Source organism: Macrotis lagotis, chromosome 5, assembly GCF_037893015.1.
Source record: "Macrotis lagotis isolate mMagLag1 chromosome 5, bilby.v1.9.chrom.fasta, whole genome shotgun sequence".
In the NCBI taxonomy this organism is placed as follows: Eukaryota; Metazoa; Chordata; class Mammalia; order Peramelemorphia; family Peramelidae; genus Macrotis; species Macrotis lagotis.
The window spans coordinates 27,957,983-27,975,695 of record NC_133662.1 but is presented as its reverse complement, the minus strand read 5'-3'; the positions used below and the strand labels follow the sequence as shown (position 1 = coordinate 27,975,695).

Genomic DNA, 17,713 nt, shown 5'->3' with positions numbered 1-17,713 from the left:
CTGTAGTGGAAAAGGATTAGAAATTGAATAGATGTCCATCAATTGAGAAATGGCTGAACAAATTGTGGCATATGTATGTGATGGAACACTTTTGTTCTAGATAATTTTTTTAAATTTTTTTTGCAAGGCAAAGGGGTTGTGATTTGCCCAAGATCACACAGCTAGGCAATTATCAAGTGTCTCAGGCCGGATTTGAACCCAGGTCCTCCTGACTCCAGGACCAGTGATCTATCCACTGTGCCACCTAGCTGCCCCCAACACTATTCTTCTATAAGAAATCATGAGGGACAGAATTTCAGAAAAGCCTGGAAAGATTTGCATAAATTGATACTGAATGAGACAAGCAGAACCAGAAGAATATTTTACACACTAACAACCACATGATCAGTCTGGATGGACATACTCACTATAATGCCTTTCTAGTTCATATTAGACTTAAATGTTAGTTTTCTTTGTCTTCTCTTTCAGACTTCAGACTTCATACACACACACACACACACACACACACACACACACACACACACACAAACACACACACACACCACTTTCATCCAAAATTAAAATAATACAACAAAATGGAGTCTCTGTAAACTTTATAGAGATAAAGTATGAGTAGAAAGAGTATTTTGATTTGTCTCCTTAGACTTCTTATGGTTCATTTATCATTTTCTATCCCTCATTTTCACAAAAGAATCATGAAGTTTTACCAATTATGGTTAAATAGAAACCAGCCACTAAGTCAGCTTCCCAGGAGAGTTTGGATGCAAAAGGGTCTCCATCCCGTAGATAGTGTGGAATGTAGTCATCTTGAGGTGGAACACTGTGGTTTAGTGCCATGCTTCTCTTCTACCAACAGTATCTGAAAATCAAATCAAGACAGTTTTCAGCAAATTAGTATAAACCAATTTGAAACAACAGTCTAATATTGTCTAAATTCTTGAAAACATTCATCTTAAGACAAAAATTCCAGATATTTTCATTAATTATAAAATCTAATAGAGAACTTAGAGGGTGCAGTGACATCTGGTAACTATTTTTTAATAGACTATCAAATTAATAACTGACCATTTCATAATTCCACTCAACATAGAAGAAATAATAACATAAATATAGGAAGCATGATGTAGCGGAAAGAATAATGACCTAGGGATCAAGATGCATGACTTATAATCATAGGAGGGAAGGAAAGCTTCAAGGAAATCTAGTCCAAACACCTTATTTAACAACAGGAGGATCAGAAGGAGGAAGAAGAAGAAAGAAGGAAGAGGAGGAGAAGAAGGAAGAAGAAGGGAAGAAAGAAAGAAAGAAAGAAAGAAAGAAAGAAAGAAAGAAAGAAAGAAAGAAAGAAAGAAAGAAAGAAAGAAAGAAAGAGAAGAGGAGGGAGAGAAGGAAAAGGGAAGGAAGAAAAGAAGGAAGGAAGGAAGGAAGGAAGGAAGGAAGGAAGGAAGGAAGGAAGGAAGGAAGGAAGGAAGGAAGGAAGGAAGGAAGGGAGGGAGGGAGGGAGGGAGGGAGGGAGGGAGGAAGGAAGAGAGGGAGGGAGGAAGAAACAAAGAATGAAAGACATGATTTGCCCAATGTCACAAAAGCAGAAAGTCAGAGACAAGTTTTAAACCCAGAACCTGACTCCAAATGCAGCTTTTTTTTTCCAATGAACCACGTATCACCTCATATTCTACTCTGATTTTCTTTATTTCTAGGCAGAATCATAGCTTTCTTTAATATGTTCATTCTTGTCTACAAGTACATTACTGAGATAATGGGGAGATAACTGAAAACCCAAGTGTTCTGAGCACCTTTTTAGGATTTATTTTTCTCTATGGGTCTTAGCTTTATCACTCTACTTGGGATTTTAAAGTCCTTGTTCACTTGATAGGCTATGATGCTCTTGTCTTAGATGGTAACACTGAATAATGTAGAGACACTAAGGATACTCCATTGCCATCAGTTTGCCATTGTATTCCAAAATCATTACATCCTTCCAACTGACTTGCAGCTATTCCTCAATTAGAGTATCAGCTCCTTATGAGCAATGAATAACTTGTTTATTTACATGCTCCATGTATAGCACAGTGCTTGGGTACATAACAAATTCTTAATAAATGCTTTTATTTTTCATTCATTACAAATTATTTGTTTGCTTATGTTTCTCTTAAAAATGCCACACTACTAAATAGTGATATGTTTTTCTAGAAGACCAAAAAGGATCCTAGCTAGAGCTTCTTGAATCTCTCTGTGAAAATTGATGTAAATGTAAGTTGTTTTTATAATTATTACTGTTATAATAATTTCTATTTAAAATGGTGACAATTAGATTAAAATGTGCTAAATACAATCATTCAATCAATAAAGGTTGACTTTTGCTTATCCTTCAAAAAACTGAAAAAAAGAAGCCCAAGTTCTTTGGCTGCTTTGGGAAATGATTTAGCGCCAACTCGTTCAGCTTATTCAATAACCCAAACACAATTAATTCCAGTTTGCAAATTATCAAGGGACCCATCTTTTTACTTACCTCCTGCCTCAGATTGCCCACTTTAAACCACTTCTCATTCAAACAAAGAGGCATGAAACTTAAACTAATCTTTTCTCCTTTTGTTTGCAAACCTTAAAAATAGTACGGAGGGGGATGAAGATTAAGGTAGTAATTAAAAAGGAAAGATGAGAAAAGGAGTTTTAAAGAAATACTGTGTGTGTGTGTGTGTGTGTGTGTGTGTGTGTGTGTGTGTGTGCGCGCGCGCGCGCATTTGTGTGCACGCCTGTGTGTGTCTTGCCCAGCATCATAGATCTGTTAAGGGTCTAAGATGGAATTTGAACCCAGGTCTCCAACTCCAACATACTACCTACTATATCATATTGTTTTAACAAAATGGCTAATTATTTTAAGGAGAGGAGAGGAAAGGGAAGGGAAGGAGAGAAGGGAAGAAGGGAGAGAGAAGCAGAGGAGAGGGAGAAAAGAGTATGAGAAAAGGAGAAGGAAAAAGAGTAGTGGGAATGTGAAGGAATGGAAGAATGATCTCCTGAGCCTCTATGACTGAGGTTCAGTGAATTGAAGAAGGGAAAAGGAGGTGAGAAATAAGAAAAAAAATAATAAAAGAGAAAGAAGAGAACTGGAAATAATAGAATAAGGAGGGAAAAGATAAGAGAAAAGAAGGAATGAAGACAAAAATGAGATTGAAAGATGAACAAGCAGGTAGTCTATCTGCTAGGACTGATAGGTTTGTGGATGACTGAAAAACAAATGATGTATGTTTAAATCCTGGAATTCCCTTTGATCCTCCTTTTAACTGAAGTTGCATTCTCTCTGCAGTGCAGTAAATCAGGAAAGACAATTAAGTTGCTGTTGTTCCTAACCAAGGCCAACTTTGGTTGCTGCAAAATTAATGGGATGGCTGCATTCTGAATCCCCTTAATTGCAGGTTCAGTCAACTTGCCCTAAATAATCCTGGTTCTAAATAAGCCCGAGAATGATGACTGAGAGAAGGAGGAGGTGGACTCAGAGTTTGAACAAAAACCACTGTAATACCACAGAGGACAGTATACAAGGAGAGGGGATTTTTATATCTGAATCAGAGAAGAAAGAAGGAAAAGGATGTTACTCTATATCAGTATGAGTTGAGATTATTCAAAAATATTCCCCATACCAGACTACCATAGAAATTTTCTCCCTTCTTACCTAGCCTGAAATTCCCAATATTCAAATTACTAAAGATCAGGCATCAAAAATAAGAACATTGTTTGCAAAAGGTCCCTGTTAAAATACAGCTATGCTCTCTAAAAGTGCTATAACCCTCTTTTGTTAGTCCATATTTCATTTGTCTCATTCACCCTTGCTGCTTTGGTAGGCACAGGAAGTCTAGTGTGGAAGATATAGGATACAAGGTAGGAAACTTGATGTGGAACTAAGAGTCTAAGTTCAAAGTGAACAACATCAATATTGGGCCTGGGTAGAATGCCCTAGTAGGGTCATTTAATCATAAGTAGTCTAGAAATAGTATCTGGGATTCATTTCAGAAAGTACAGGCAAAGAAACAATGCAGCTGAAGAAAGAAAAGGGACACAGAAAAGAAAGTATGGAAAAGAGAGTCAAAAGAAGATTCAGAAATGAAAGTAAAAGGAGAGCACCAAAGACATGCTACTGTAATTTCAGTTATGTTAGAGATCAACTCTAATGGTCAAGATGGGAAAAGGAACGCTGAGGGGTAGGAGTCTTTTCCAAGATAGGAATGTTTAATTCAAAAAGAAACCCATCAAGATTTACCTTCATACTTGCTTATTAATTGAAAGGAATGATTTGTTAAAAAAAAAATGAATGATGAAAGGAATTAGAAGAGGAGGAGAAAGAAAGAGAGATTTCCTGCAGAGCAAGGTCATGGAATATCAGAATTGTAAGGGATCTTAGAATAAATCTAATACATCTTATCACTGAACAGAAATTCTCTCTAATATCCCCAACAAATGATAAAACATAAAACTTTAAATGTATGTGAATTATGAATTGTACTTGAAGACCTCCAGACTCAGGCATTCCATATTTTAATAGCCCTTTTTGCTAAGAAGTTTTCCCTTTTAACAGATCAAAAGTCAATCTTTCAGCAACATGTACATATTTTTCCTAGTCCTGGATCTAAACAAAACAAATTTAATCCCCCTTTCTCCTGATAACTTTTCAAATGCATGAAGATATATATTAAAAGATCTTTCCTGCCTCAACCCCAAGTCCATTGCTCATCAACTCTAGATCTAGGATCTTTGAACCTATGATCCTGTGGTATTTAATTGAATCAATCAATTCTTTGATTAACAAACATGAATAAAATACTTGCTCTGTGCCAGACACTGTACTGGGTACTAGAAATAAAGAGACAAAGTGAAAGTCTCTGCCACAGTGTATTCTTTTTCTTCTCCAGTTCCAATAAAGAAGCTTTGACTAAGTGCTAATTTTACTGAATTGACTAGTAAGATAGAAGAGAATAGCATAACCCCCATCACAAGGGACTACCAATTTAGACAAGGAAAGTAAAAATACACATAAGAAAAAACTACAATTTCATAGAAACCAATAGCAATTAATAGAGAACTAGAACATTGTAGCAAGAAAAAAATGAACTCATTGTCAGGAGACCTGACTTTCTCCCCCACTATTCATATCATATAATCTTGAACACATCCCTTCAACCTTTTGAACCTCAATTCTCTCTACATAAAATGAAGAGGTTGCTTAGAAAAGAAATCAGATGTAGTTGGGGTGGGGGGAAGCATTAGAGATGAACCAAAGGATATTGCTCTGAATATAAGTTCTGCCATTGACTATCTGTCTGACTTTGAATAAGTTATATAACCCCTTTGGTCTTGAGTTTCCTCATTTCCAAAAGAAATTCAGAATTAGAGACCTCCAAATGACTAGATCATCTCTAAAATTCTTTCCAACTCCAATATTCTATGATTCTGAGCACAGATTCTGCACAGATGAGCTAGAGATATGTGTCCTAATTGAGGAGGAGTGGGAAGATGCCAAGTAGGCAATGGGAAGCCCCACTTTGAATCTTAAAGTAGTAATTTGTCTTCCAGATTTCTTTTGGAATTTGATTGTAAAGGGAAACACTGTAGAAAACGAAAGCCATAAAACATTTCAGGACACAAAATCTGATGCATTGATAATAAAGAACTCTGTTGGTATCATGGTTGCTCTGTAACATACAGGGAGGGGAGAGAAGTAGAGTTGGAGAAACATTAGACGTTTGAATTTCCTTGATTTAGATTTTTAGAAGCTTTCACTAGATGGGGCTGTCCAAGTCTCTGTGAAATAAATAACATGTGATCTATAATTCTGACAGCAGATGGAACCATTGAGTTTTGTAGAAAATCATTTAGCAATTGGTAATGGTTAGGCAATAAGATAATTATTTCATCCAAAAGAGACAATTTAAACTTGTTAAATAGAAAGAATGACTCAGAGATTGCTAAAAATAGAAGTTTTACTGTGAGCACTTACTGTGAGTTGTGGATGCAACTCCACAATTTATACATGTGTGACTTAAAATCTCTAAACCTCAGTTTTTTCACCTATAAAAGTTACAATATCTGCTACACAAGGTCTTTGTGAGTATTATATGAAAGCATATCTATATAAAGCACTTTGGATCTTTGAATTTGCATTCCTTCTCCATATCAAGGAAGGATCAAACTCCTTAACCCAGCAATCAAGGCTGTCTATAATCTGACATTACCCTATCTGGTGATAACTGGTATTTCTATCCTCATCCATTAATGCTATTGAAATTTTGAAATTAAAATGTAAGCTCCTTGAGGGCAGGAACTATTTTTGCCTTTCTCAATATCCATAGTGTTTGGAATGGAGTAAGTTCTTGTTAATTAATCATTTGATTGATTTGTAAAGAAGAAGCAAACCAGACAATAATGTCAAAAAATATTAGACATTTATCAAGAAAGCAGTTTGCAGGGTGGCTAGGTGGTACAGTGGATAGAGCACTGGTCCTGGAGTCAGGAGTACCTGAGTTCAAATCCAGCCTCAGACACTTAATAATTACCTAGCTGTGTGTCCTTGGGCAAGCCACTTAACCCCATTGCCTTGCAAAAACCAGAGAGAGAGAGAGAGAGAGAGAGAGAGAGAGAGAGAGAGAGAGAGAGCGAGCAGTTTGCCTTCTCAAGAGAAAGTATTTGAAACACTCCTGGAAAGAATGAAGAGAGACAAGAAAAAGGACCAGAATATATTAGTACCATGGACACCTAAAAAACAAGGTGACATTTAGCCTTCAGGACTTCAGACAGGAAGGATGTATTCCATTCAGCACGGGACTTGGATGGGACACCCTCAAAACCACAGAAAGAGAAATAGGGGGATCAGTGACTGTGTAAAAGGATCCCAAAAGACCCCACAACCAAATTATTCTAGGTTCTTTCTACTTTTCCTTAGTCGGTAGAGGCAACCCATAGTATTCTATATGACAAGGCAGTTTTGCAATGCAGAAGCGATCCAAGTGTGCTGTGAAGGGCACTAACTCACTTAGGAACATATGATGTCACATATTTCCATATGATGTCACAAATAAGTAATTGCAACTACAAGTTTCCAGCAAGGAAGATTCATTCCATATATGATGGGGGGATGAGGATTCTGGAGAAGGAGCAAAATTGAGATTAATATGTAGGGGAAAAGGAATGTCCATAGAACAGAGATAGACTATTGCAAGAGAGACTTGACCCAAAGAACCAGAGGATTGTTTTTTGTTGTTGCTACTTTTTCTGGGCTGCACATTTGTCAATGTGTCATTGTGGCTAAAGAGATAGTCTTTAAGCTAAGGATATTTAGGTTCAAATAAGACCTCGAAACCTAGGGCCTTTGACCTAAGACAAGTCATTTTATTTTCATAGGCAATTGTCAAAGATTAGGTTGCAAAGCTATTGACCAGCATTGGCAGAGGGAGTATCACTTCCTAAGATTTCCCAATAGCAATGAAATCACAGGTCCAGTCCCTATCCCACTCTCACATTTTTCTACTCCTAATAGTCTAGGTTTCATGGGCAGCTATGTGGCACAGTAGCCAGAGTGCAGAAGCCAGGTAGACTCCTCCTCCTGAGTTCAAATCTAACCTCAGACACTTAAAATCAGTGTGTTCCTGAGCTAGTCACTTAGTCACTTAACCCTATTTACATCAGTATCTTCATCTGGAGAAGGAAATGGCAAATCACTCCAGAAAACCCTCAAATGGTCACAATGTGTTGGACAACTGAAAAAGATTGTATAGCATATTTCAAACAAACTGAAATTATCATTTTCCCCTACACCCCATAAATACTCTTTATGCTTTCTCACCTTCATTTTTTGTTTACCCAGTTCTTTATGCCTTGAAATCCCTCCTCTTTTCTCCTCTCTCCAGCTTATTCAATTTCTATCCAATATATTGTTTTTATGAAGCACCTACTATGTGCAAGCATATTTCTAGATCCTGGGGTCAAAGAGACAAAAGCTCAGAGCTACCCCTCTTAATGACTTTGCTAGAAAAATCTATTATTTTTACTATCTATGGCTAAGGCTGCCTCTGACCTGCTTCCCATATACTCAGCCTGTTCAAACATTATGGCTGAGAGCCAAATCATAAATTCAGGACCCCAGTTCTACAAGTCTTTTATAAGCCCTTTTAGAAAATCACCAAATGCTCCCATTTTTTTCCATAGGTCCTTACAAATATTGATTAAAATCATCCAGCCAACTGCTCTAGGGGGAAATGATGTTGCTACAGATAAAGTTGTTTTTGAAAAGCTTCTTTTGAATTATAGTGTTGTATTGAAGAATGTTTTTCTTTCCCTTGTGGAAAGGATAAATTCTGTGTGATGTCAACATAAACTTGGAGGAAGAACAACTTATGGAGACACCAATCACAAGCTAGACTTATGCATTTAATACTGCTGCCCTAGCTAAACTACAAACCAATTCCCATATCATAGAATTTATACTTAATCTCACTGTCTTTCTTACTATTTATAAAAATGTTATTATTCATGAATAAAGCACTATATGACTATATGTAGAGGGTAGAAGAAATTTAAAGAATCTGGAATTAATATGGCATTATATGTCACCTGGGAATTCTTGCTTTACATTGTAACCAAGTTAAAATTATCCCTTTGGTGCCATCCTTCTCTCCTTCCCTCTCTCCTTTCTTTCTCCTTTTCTTCCTTTGAATAAATATCAGTGAAGTATCCTGTTATAGATACAATACTCTCCCAGGTGCTATGAGAGATATCAAGTTTAAATGATGTGTGGTACCAGTCCCCATTAAATCATATCATATCTTACAGAATAACTATAATCTTTAACAAAATATTGAGGCAAAGAGGTTCTAAGTACTAGTGAGGTTTGAAGAGGGTTGTAGTAGTTGTTCAGCTATTTCAGTCAAATCTGACTCTTTGTGACCCCATTTGAGATTTTCATAGTAAAGATACTGAAATGGTTTGCCAATTCTTTCAGCTCATTTTTATAGATAAGTAATAAACAGGATTAAGTGACCTGCCTAGGGCCATACAATTCAGAATGTGTGAAGACAGTTTTGAACTCATGGAAAATCTAAGCCAGTGCTCTATCTACTGCATCAGTTAATTGAAAGATAATTATTTATTAGTAGGATCAGTTAAGTTTTCATAGATATGTTCCTTAAATTGAGCTTTAAAGCAGAGGATTTTAACCACTGAAGCTAAGGCAGGGAGATAGTCTATAAGTAGGAAACCAAGCATAGGAATATGTGAAAAAGGATAAGATGTATGAAGAACAGTGAGAACTATAATTTTGTGGAAGTCTAGAGAATGTATTGTGGATGGTATGAGTAAACACTGGAAAGATAGAGTGGCACCATATTTTAGAAGATCTTGAATGCCAGACTGAATATCTTGAACCTTGTATTCAACTGTAATAGGGAGTCTACAAATTTTGTTGAGTCACATGATTAGTTTCAATAAAAAAGAAAATTAATCTGACAGCAATGTGAAAGACGGATTGTTTCAGAGACATAAAGACTCCCAGTCAGATTAAGAGGTTATTGCAACAGCACAAGTGAAAGATGATGAAGACTTGTCCTCCACTGCTGGCATTGTTAAGAAAGAGAAAACAGAAAAGTAAGAGATTATAGAGGTGGAATCATAGTATGTGACTAGATATGAGAAATAAAAGAAAATGACAACTCTGAAAGATCTGGAAACTGATTAATACATTGACCAACCACAATTTCAAAAGACACATGATTAAAATATGCTATCTACTTCTAGATAGAGAATTAATGCACTAGAATGAAAATCAAAGAATATTTTCTTTTCCTTTTTGTCATTTCTTTCTTTTTTTTTTTTAGAAGGGCAGGTATGGAGCAACTAGGTGACACAGTGGATAGAGCACCGGCCCTGGAGTCAGGAGTACCTGAGTTCAAATCCAGCCTCAGACTCTTAATAATTACCTAGCTGTATGGCCTTGCACAAGCCACTTAACCCCATTTGCCTTGCAAAAAAAAAAGGGGGGGGAGGGTAGAGGGGACATGGCAATTATGAGAAATTTTTTCTTATTACTATAGATTATTTGTGCAGGTTTTGTTTTTCTTACCTTCTCAATGGATGGGGAAGGGGAAAGTGAAGGGAGATAATGAAGAATTGAAAGTAATAAAGTTAATTTATTTTAAAGGGAGAAGGAAGAAATAGAGAAGACAAGGTTTCAAGATAGGCAACTGAGAGAAGGTTGATGCTATTCACACTGAATTAAATCAGAAGAGGCAGCAGAAAAGAATATCCTTACATGCTAAACTATTAGAGGAAGCGTGAGATATGTTTCACAAATGTAGGTAAATCATGTATTTGAAACTGGAAGAGACTTTAAAGGTCATTGAATGCAATGTCCCCAGTTTCCAAGAACAAGAAAAACAGGTCCAGAAAAGAGAAGTGATTTGCCCAGGATCATACTATACTACTCTTCCTGCATTAGATGACTTTTCAAGATATCCTATGAGTTTGTGATTTCAACTATAGTATGTTTCAAGAATAATTTCCATGAGAACAGCACTGAGCCCCAATAATATCTGTTTCATGTCCAGAGTGAGGGACACAATAGTTCCTTTGTTTTCTGTCCTAATCAAACCATATTTTAGAAAGGAAATTGACATATTTGATAGAAACCAGCATGGTAAAGAGTCTGTAGGATATAACATATTAGCAATGGTTGAAAGAATTAAGCATAAATAGCCTAGAAAAGAGGAAACTCGGGAAGATATGATATATATGACAATTTATTCAAGTATTTGAAAGACTGTCAGGTGAATGAGGAATGAGAGTTCTTTTGTTCCTCTTGTTCCTCACATGTGGTTATTCTAACACTCTATCTCTCTTCTCTGTATATTTGCACTGACAGTCCCCTATATCTGAAATGTACTTTTTCCTTACCTCTACCTCTTAGAATTCTTTTCTTCTTTTAAGCTTAGCTCAAGCATCATCTTCTAAGTCTTTCCTGATTACTGCCACCGTTTGTATTTATTTTGCATGTGCATAATTATAAGATGCATAGATGATAGATAGATAGATGATAGATAGATAGATAAATAGATAGATAGATAGATAGATAGATAGATAGATAGATAGATAGATAGATAGATAGTCAGACAGACAGATAGATAGATAGATAGATAGATAGATAGATAGATAGATAGATAAAATGTAAGGTTCTCAAGAACCAAGGAATGGTTTCATTTTTATACTGCATGTCTGGAGCTTAATCAATATTTACCAGTTGATTGATTGCTTGTTCTTAAGAGTGCTAAACTAGAAGTCATTGAGAGGAAACTGTAGAGAAGTTCTTATTTGTTATAAGGGGCAACTTCCTAGCTATTAGGAAAACCCCAAAAAAGGAAGGAATACCCTAAGAAGTTGGTGTGTTCCTCCTCACTAGAGATCTCCAAGTGGTCTAAATGATATTCATTGGGAATATAATAGAAGGTATGTTCAGATATGAGTTGTAGTAGATTGTCTTTGAGGTCCCTTCTCAACTCTGAGATAATATGAATTCCAGTGCCCCTAAATTCAGCATTCTAATTAAAGTCTGCCAATCTATAAAAAAAAATTACTAAAAATCTCAGCATTCTTTTTTATCAGAGTAAACTACAAACCTAAGTCTAATGAAAAGAGTAATTTTGGCATTTCTCCTGGCTCTAAAATCAAGGCAACAAAAAAAATTAACTAAAAATTCACTTTTGAGTTATGAGAATTAATCTAAAAACATGATTTTCTAAAATTGATGAATAAAATAAAATTAACAAAATTTCATGAACAGCCAGAGCCAATTTCTTTAACAAAATTGAATGCTCCTCTAAATTAAATATTTAGTAAATGCAGAAAAGAAACAGTCTCACTCCCAAAAGGAATTACAATGGTAGAATAAAGTAAGGGAAATGTTCTAGATTCTGTCCCAATTTTAATGCAGTCTTACAAAGTTTTCAAATAATTCTTGGGATGAAGTTACTTCATTTACAAAATAATGGGATTGAACAGATGATCTTCAATGTCTCTTCCAGTTCTGACAATCTATGTCTTTAAAATCTTACTGCCTAGCAAAAAGCTATTTTCTAAGGAGGGTGGGACATGGGAAAGATTAGTGTGGATGGAGGAACAAAGGCTGAGGAAAGTAAGGGACATGGGAAGCCATTCAGAGAAAGCAAGATCAGTTTTGGGAACCACTGAGAACATGAAAGCAAAAATAGCTCATCATGGACAATATTGTAAAAAGTAAGGAGAGAAGATCCAACAAGGTATGTAGATATTATAATTCATATTCATTTCCATCCCCACCCCCATCCACAATAAAAATAAATTTTATATCTAGATCTAGGCCTGGTTACTTCTGCAGAAGATGAGGTATCTCTTTTCTTCTCTCCCTTGAAGTTTAGAGTTTATTCTTCCCCTTTTCCAGTAATCTTTTATGTATTATCATCTCCCATTAGAATATAAGATTTTTTGAAACCAGGGACTGTCTTACTCATTTGTACTTGTTTCTTTGGGGTTATAGCTGCTGAAACATAGTACAAACTTAATAAATACATTATCTAGCTAAATAGCTAGATATTTTTGTTTGGAGAAGCTGAATTCAAATCTTGTCTTTGTCTTTTACTACCCATGAGACTCAAGAAATACTATATAGCTCCTTTTTTTGTAGAATAAGAGAACTTGCTTCCCTCATTACATGACTGCCCTATAAATCTATAATATTATGGTTTTCCCCATTAAACTTGATTTTATTAAACTTGACCCAATATTTTAGTCTCTCAGATTTTTCAGGATCCTGTCATCAAATCAATGTGCTAGATTTTTTCCCAAAGTAAATGAGAAATGTCTATTTCCCTAAACAATTTGAGAATGAATCTTAGATTGGGGAAAACTTGTCTCTGGAATCAAAGGGAGAAAGGACATATGGTACCCTAATTGATATCTTGGGAACTTTCAGGGGGTTGTCTCTGAAGAGTTAAGAGCTTCACTGAGGTGAAAAAAGAAACTGTGAAGGAAAAACAGACTTACTAAATACCTTCTATGTGGCAGGTACTATGGTAGGTGCTGGGAATATAAAAACATATAGAAAGTGGATAGAAGGTAACCTAAAAAGGAAACCACTAGCAGTTAGGGAGACTAGGAAAGTGACTAGATCTTGAGCTGAATCTTAAAATAAGGTAAATATTTAGTCAAATCTCAAACCAATTCAAAGAATTATGGATACACAAATAAGAAGGAAGATCATGACAGACATGGGAGACAGTCAGTTGGTCAGTAAATACTTAAGTCAGTCAATAAATATTTGTTAATTTGCCTCCTACTTGCCAGTCACTGCATTAAACATTGGGGATACAAAAAAAGGCAAGGCAAGCATTGCCCTCAAGAAGCTTCCAGTCTAACAGGGGAGACAACATGCTAACAACAATTCATGAATAGGATATATATATATATATATATATATATATATTTATGCATATATATATACACATATATATGGAGAGAGAGCTAGATATAGCTAGAGCTAGAGCTAGAGAAAGAGATAGAGACAGAGACAGAGATGATAGAGATAGAGATAGAGATAGAGATAGAGATAGAGATAGAGATAGAGATAGAGATAGATAGAGATGAGATAGAGATAGAGATAGAGATAGAGATAGAGATAGATAGAGATAGAGATAGATAGAGATAGAGATAGAGATAGAGAAATGGATATAGATATAGATATAATGACAATATCAATAGAGGGGAAAACACCAGCATTAAGGGGGGACTGATAAAGGCTTCTTGCAGAAGATGAGATTTTACCTGTGTTATGAAGGATTCCAGGGAAACTACAAGGCAGAGATGAGGAGGAAGAGAGTTCCAGGCATGGGAGACAGCCAGTGAAAATACTCCAATGGAGTGTCCAGGTTGAACAGAAGCACTGAGTTCACTGTCACTGAATTGAAGAGTGGTGATTGGTGTGGGAGAGATAGGGGGTGGAGAAGGGTAAAGTGACAGACAATGCAAAAACATGGAGAGAGGAGGTAGAGAATCATGTGTGAACAACAGACCACTATGTCTTAATCTTAGAGACAGTAATGCATAATAGGGTTGGAAAGGTGGGAAGGAGAGAACTTTCAAATATCTTTAAATGAAAGGAGAATTTATGTTTGATTCCAGAGGTAATACAAAGACACTGGAGTTTAGGATAGGATTATAAGGAGGGAACATCATGGAGTCAGTGTCACAGAAAATGCTAATATATGAGTAATGTATATTTGTGTGTGTGTGTGTGTGTGTGTGTGTGTGTGTGTGTGTGCGCACGCACGCATGTGTAATAGGTTTCGCTTACAGTAGTTTTATTTGATAGGAAAAATTTTTAAGTCCTTTTCTAGAACTATTGGACAAAGAAGTATTTGTGAAGGTGAGCCAATTAAGAAAGTGAAAATATTTCCTACTTATCATTATTTAATTTACTATGCAAGATGTTTTTGGCTCTCTCTATCTTTTTTTATTTGAAAACAATCAGTTAAGTGACTTGCCTAGGGTCACAGAGGATTTAAAGTCAGACCCTCCTGACCCCAGGACTCATGCCCTATCTATTGTAGCACCTAGGTGTTCTTAATCTTTAAAAAAAAAAATACTTTTTAATTGATACCTTTGACTTTTTCTCTGTCATTTCTAGAAAATACTCCCTGCTACCACCACTACCTGTCCCCAAAACCATTAAACCCTCTCTTTGAGCAAAGAAAAAAAATTAAACAATAACATAAAACAATGACCACATCTGATAAACTATATAACATGCTGCCCTGGTAGCCCCCAATTCTCTGTGTTGAAAACTGTGCTTCTTAATCTATTCTTCATTTTTTTAATTCTTCATTCTATCTTTCTTCTAAATTTTCTAAAAAATTTAAATGGTTTTGATCATTATAAATATATATATATAAACATGTATAATATGTGTGTGAATGTATGTGTGTTAATTATACATACATTCATACAAAGATATGTATGTATATATATATATATATATATACACTTTCATATATATATATATGCATGTTGTTGTGGGGGTCTGATCACTTTATACAAATCTTTTCATGTTTCTCGGAATTCTTCATATTTCCTCAGAATTACAGCACAATAATTCGCCATGGCATTCCTATGTCTCAAACTGTTCAGCCATTTCTCAGTCAATGAGTACTCATTTTATTTCCAGTTCTTTGCTACCACAAAGAGTATACATTCTTTAATCATCCATCTTGCAACTCCAGCACTCTTTTCACTTTACCAGAGGCATCAAACACCAGACCCCAGATCAACTCCAACCTACAATTCTCCTGAGTGAAGCCTAGATCAGATTAAAAAATAATTGATAATTAACAAAAATAATTAAAAAAATAAAATATAATGTCAATATGTGGTTTTCTAAGTCAATATGAACTCACAGGGATCCCTATACTCTGTTTAATGACCCCTGCTTCGATTTGAAACTGTTACCACTGCATTAGAGTATTACATTATTTTCCATGGACAGAACTTTCTTTCACATATTATAAATAATGTATTTGTGAGCTTGGAATTAGTAGCATCACACTAAGCCATCCAGTTAAACTATTTCTCCAGATTTTCTGGGTAGACCAATGTGTTACCTCCTAACACTGATCCTAGTCCTTTGTACCAAAGGTACCTCTGCCAAAAGAATTACAGAAACCAATGAAGTGAGAAAATTCCTATATTTGACATCATAACCTGAATTCAGGTCCCTACTTAGCTACCTATATGCAAATTATTTCTTCTCTTTATCTTATACTAAATTAAAATCCATAGGGATCCTATGATCCTTGGAGTTCATGAAGCAGCAATCAAAAAATAAATTAAATGGACACACTTTAAAAATTAACTAAGCACTATTTGAAAAATTATTTTTAGTTATGAAATATTCTGAACCAGGACTCTGAAGAGGTTGAATAACCTTTATCTCTCATGTTATGCCAATGAAAAAATAAATGTCACTATGCATGAAGAGTACCCATCCACATCAAATGCTAGCAACAAGAAATAGATGACTTGAACTATAAATTGAAATGCATAAACAGTTGTCAGATTGGTCAATGACATTGGATACAATAAGGGTAGCATCATTTTCCTCCAAAAGAGAAAGACAACTTCAAATTAAATTTGCCAAGCTTTCCTAAATCATTCATAGGGAGAGCAGAGTCATCACTGAGAAAAACATTTAAAGCCAATATGTGACTGTAGATGATGCTTGAAGAAAATTGGGAGAGCAGAATATGACAAACCTGAAATCAGAGCTTTGATATCCTTAGGCTGTAATTTTTAAGTTAAGGGATATGCAGCTCAATGTTCTTTCCCATTATTTAATCACACAGGAACTTCCAAAGAAAGATTTTTAAATTAAATCTAAGTCAATATGACTTATTTTTCCAAATAAAAGGAAAAATCTGCTATTTTAGTTGCCAGCCTTCAAGAAAAGGATTTACTTAGCCTTTCCATTGTATCCAAGTATGACATGACAGCTGGACAATAGAATCATAGATTTAAGAAGCATCTTTGAGTTTATCCAATACAAACCTTTCATTTCATTTTTGAGGAGGAGATCAGAAAAAGGAAATGATTTGGTCAAAACTCTGCTATTACTTTAGGCCCATCCATCTAAGACTTCCATCTACCACTACTACTAATTTTACTACTACCTCTATCACTAACACTGCCACTATACCATCACTACTACTGCAGATAGTATTAATAATAATCATTGTTAATCATAAATAATAAATAATTACATCCATGCACATATATTTTTGTGTATGAAGATATTCAAGACTACCAAGTGCCAAAGACACTTTGGTTCAAGTCTCACCTCTGACTAATGCTATCTGACTGAGGGCATCACTTCACCTCTCAGTGCTCTAAGCTGCTCATTATATTCATAAGTGGTAGAAAAAAAGTACTAGCAAGTATGTATTAGTAAAGGGATTACTGGAAGCATTGAATACCATTAAAATTATATGTCCCATCTCTATCTCTATTCACTCAAATAAAAATGGTGGGCAGGATTTGGACCTAGTTCCTTGAACTCCAGGATCAAGTACTTTTTTCCCATTTCCCACACTTTCCTTCTTAAATGATATAGATAAATGCAAGCAAGCCAACAATACTGGATATTTCTATGAATATCACAAAAGTTTCCTTGTTTCACTTTTTTCAAATTTGTATTAGCAGTTTTCATAGGTGATTAGATGATGCTCTGGATAAGAATGATCAACATGAAATACTTTGAAGATTTTGGAGTCATTGAGCTTCCTTACTTAGCTACCTATATGCCTATAAGGAATAATAACAACCTTTCTCTTCAAAGATAAAACAAGTCACTGAACCAAGAACAAACTGCATGCAAAAAAATGACAAATATACTTTGGCAGGAAAATTTAAATCCTTCAGCAATGACATTTATGACATTTTTATGGCCTGGTGACTTTTTATGGCTAAGTGACTTGCCTTACACTCATTTTGAAAGGAAAAAAAAGTCATTGCTGCCTTAAAGATGATAGTTTAGAAGCACACTCACCCCAAATCTAGCATTCAGGAAACAAGAAACATACCTAATTCTTTGGTCAGTTAAACACTGATATTTTGAATGCCAATCCACAAAATATCTGCATATTATTATATATTTAAA

General features: G+C 35.3%; 1 protein-coding gene across 1 annotated transcript in view; it reads right to left on the bottom strand.

Moving 5' to 3' along the window:
- The window catches only part of OPN5 (opsin 5), a 76,157-nt gene that overhangs the window by 57,644 nt on the left and 800 nt on the right, over positions 1-17,713 (bottom strand). The window contains exon 2 of the mRNA XM_074190174.1: positions 708-859. Within this exon, the coding sequence (XP_074046275.1) occupies positions 708-837 (130 nt within the window). The 5' untranslated portion in view covers positions 838-859. The remainder of the gene's footprint in view (positions 1-707; positions 860-17,713) is intronic.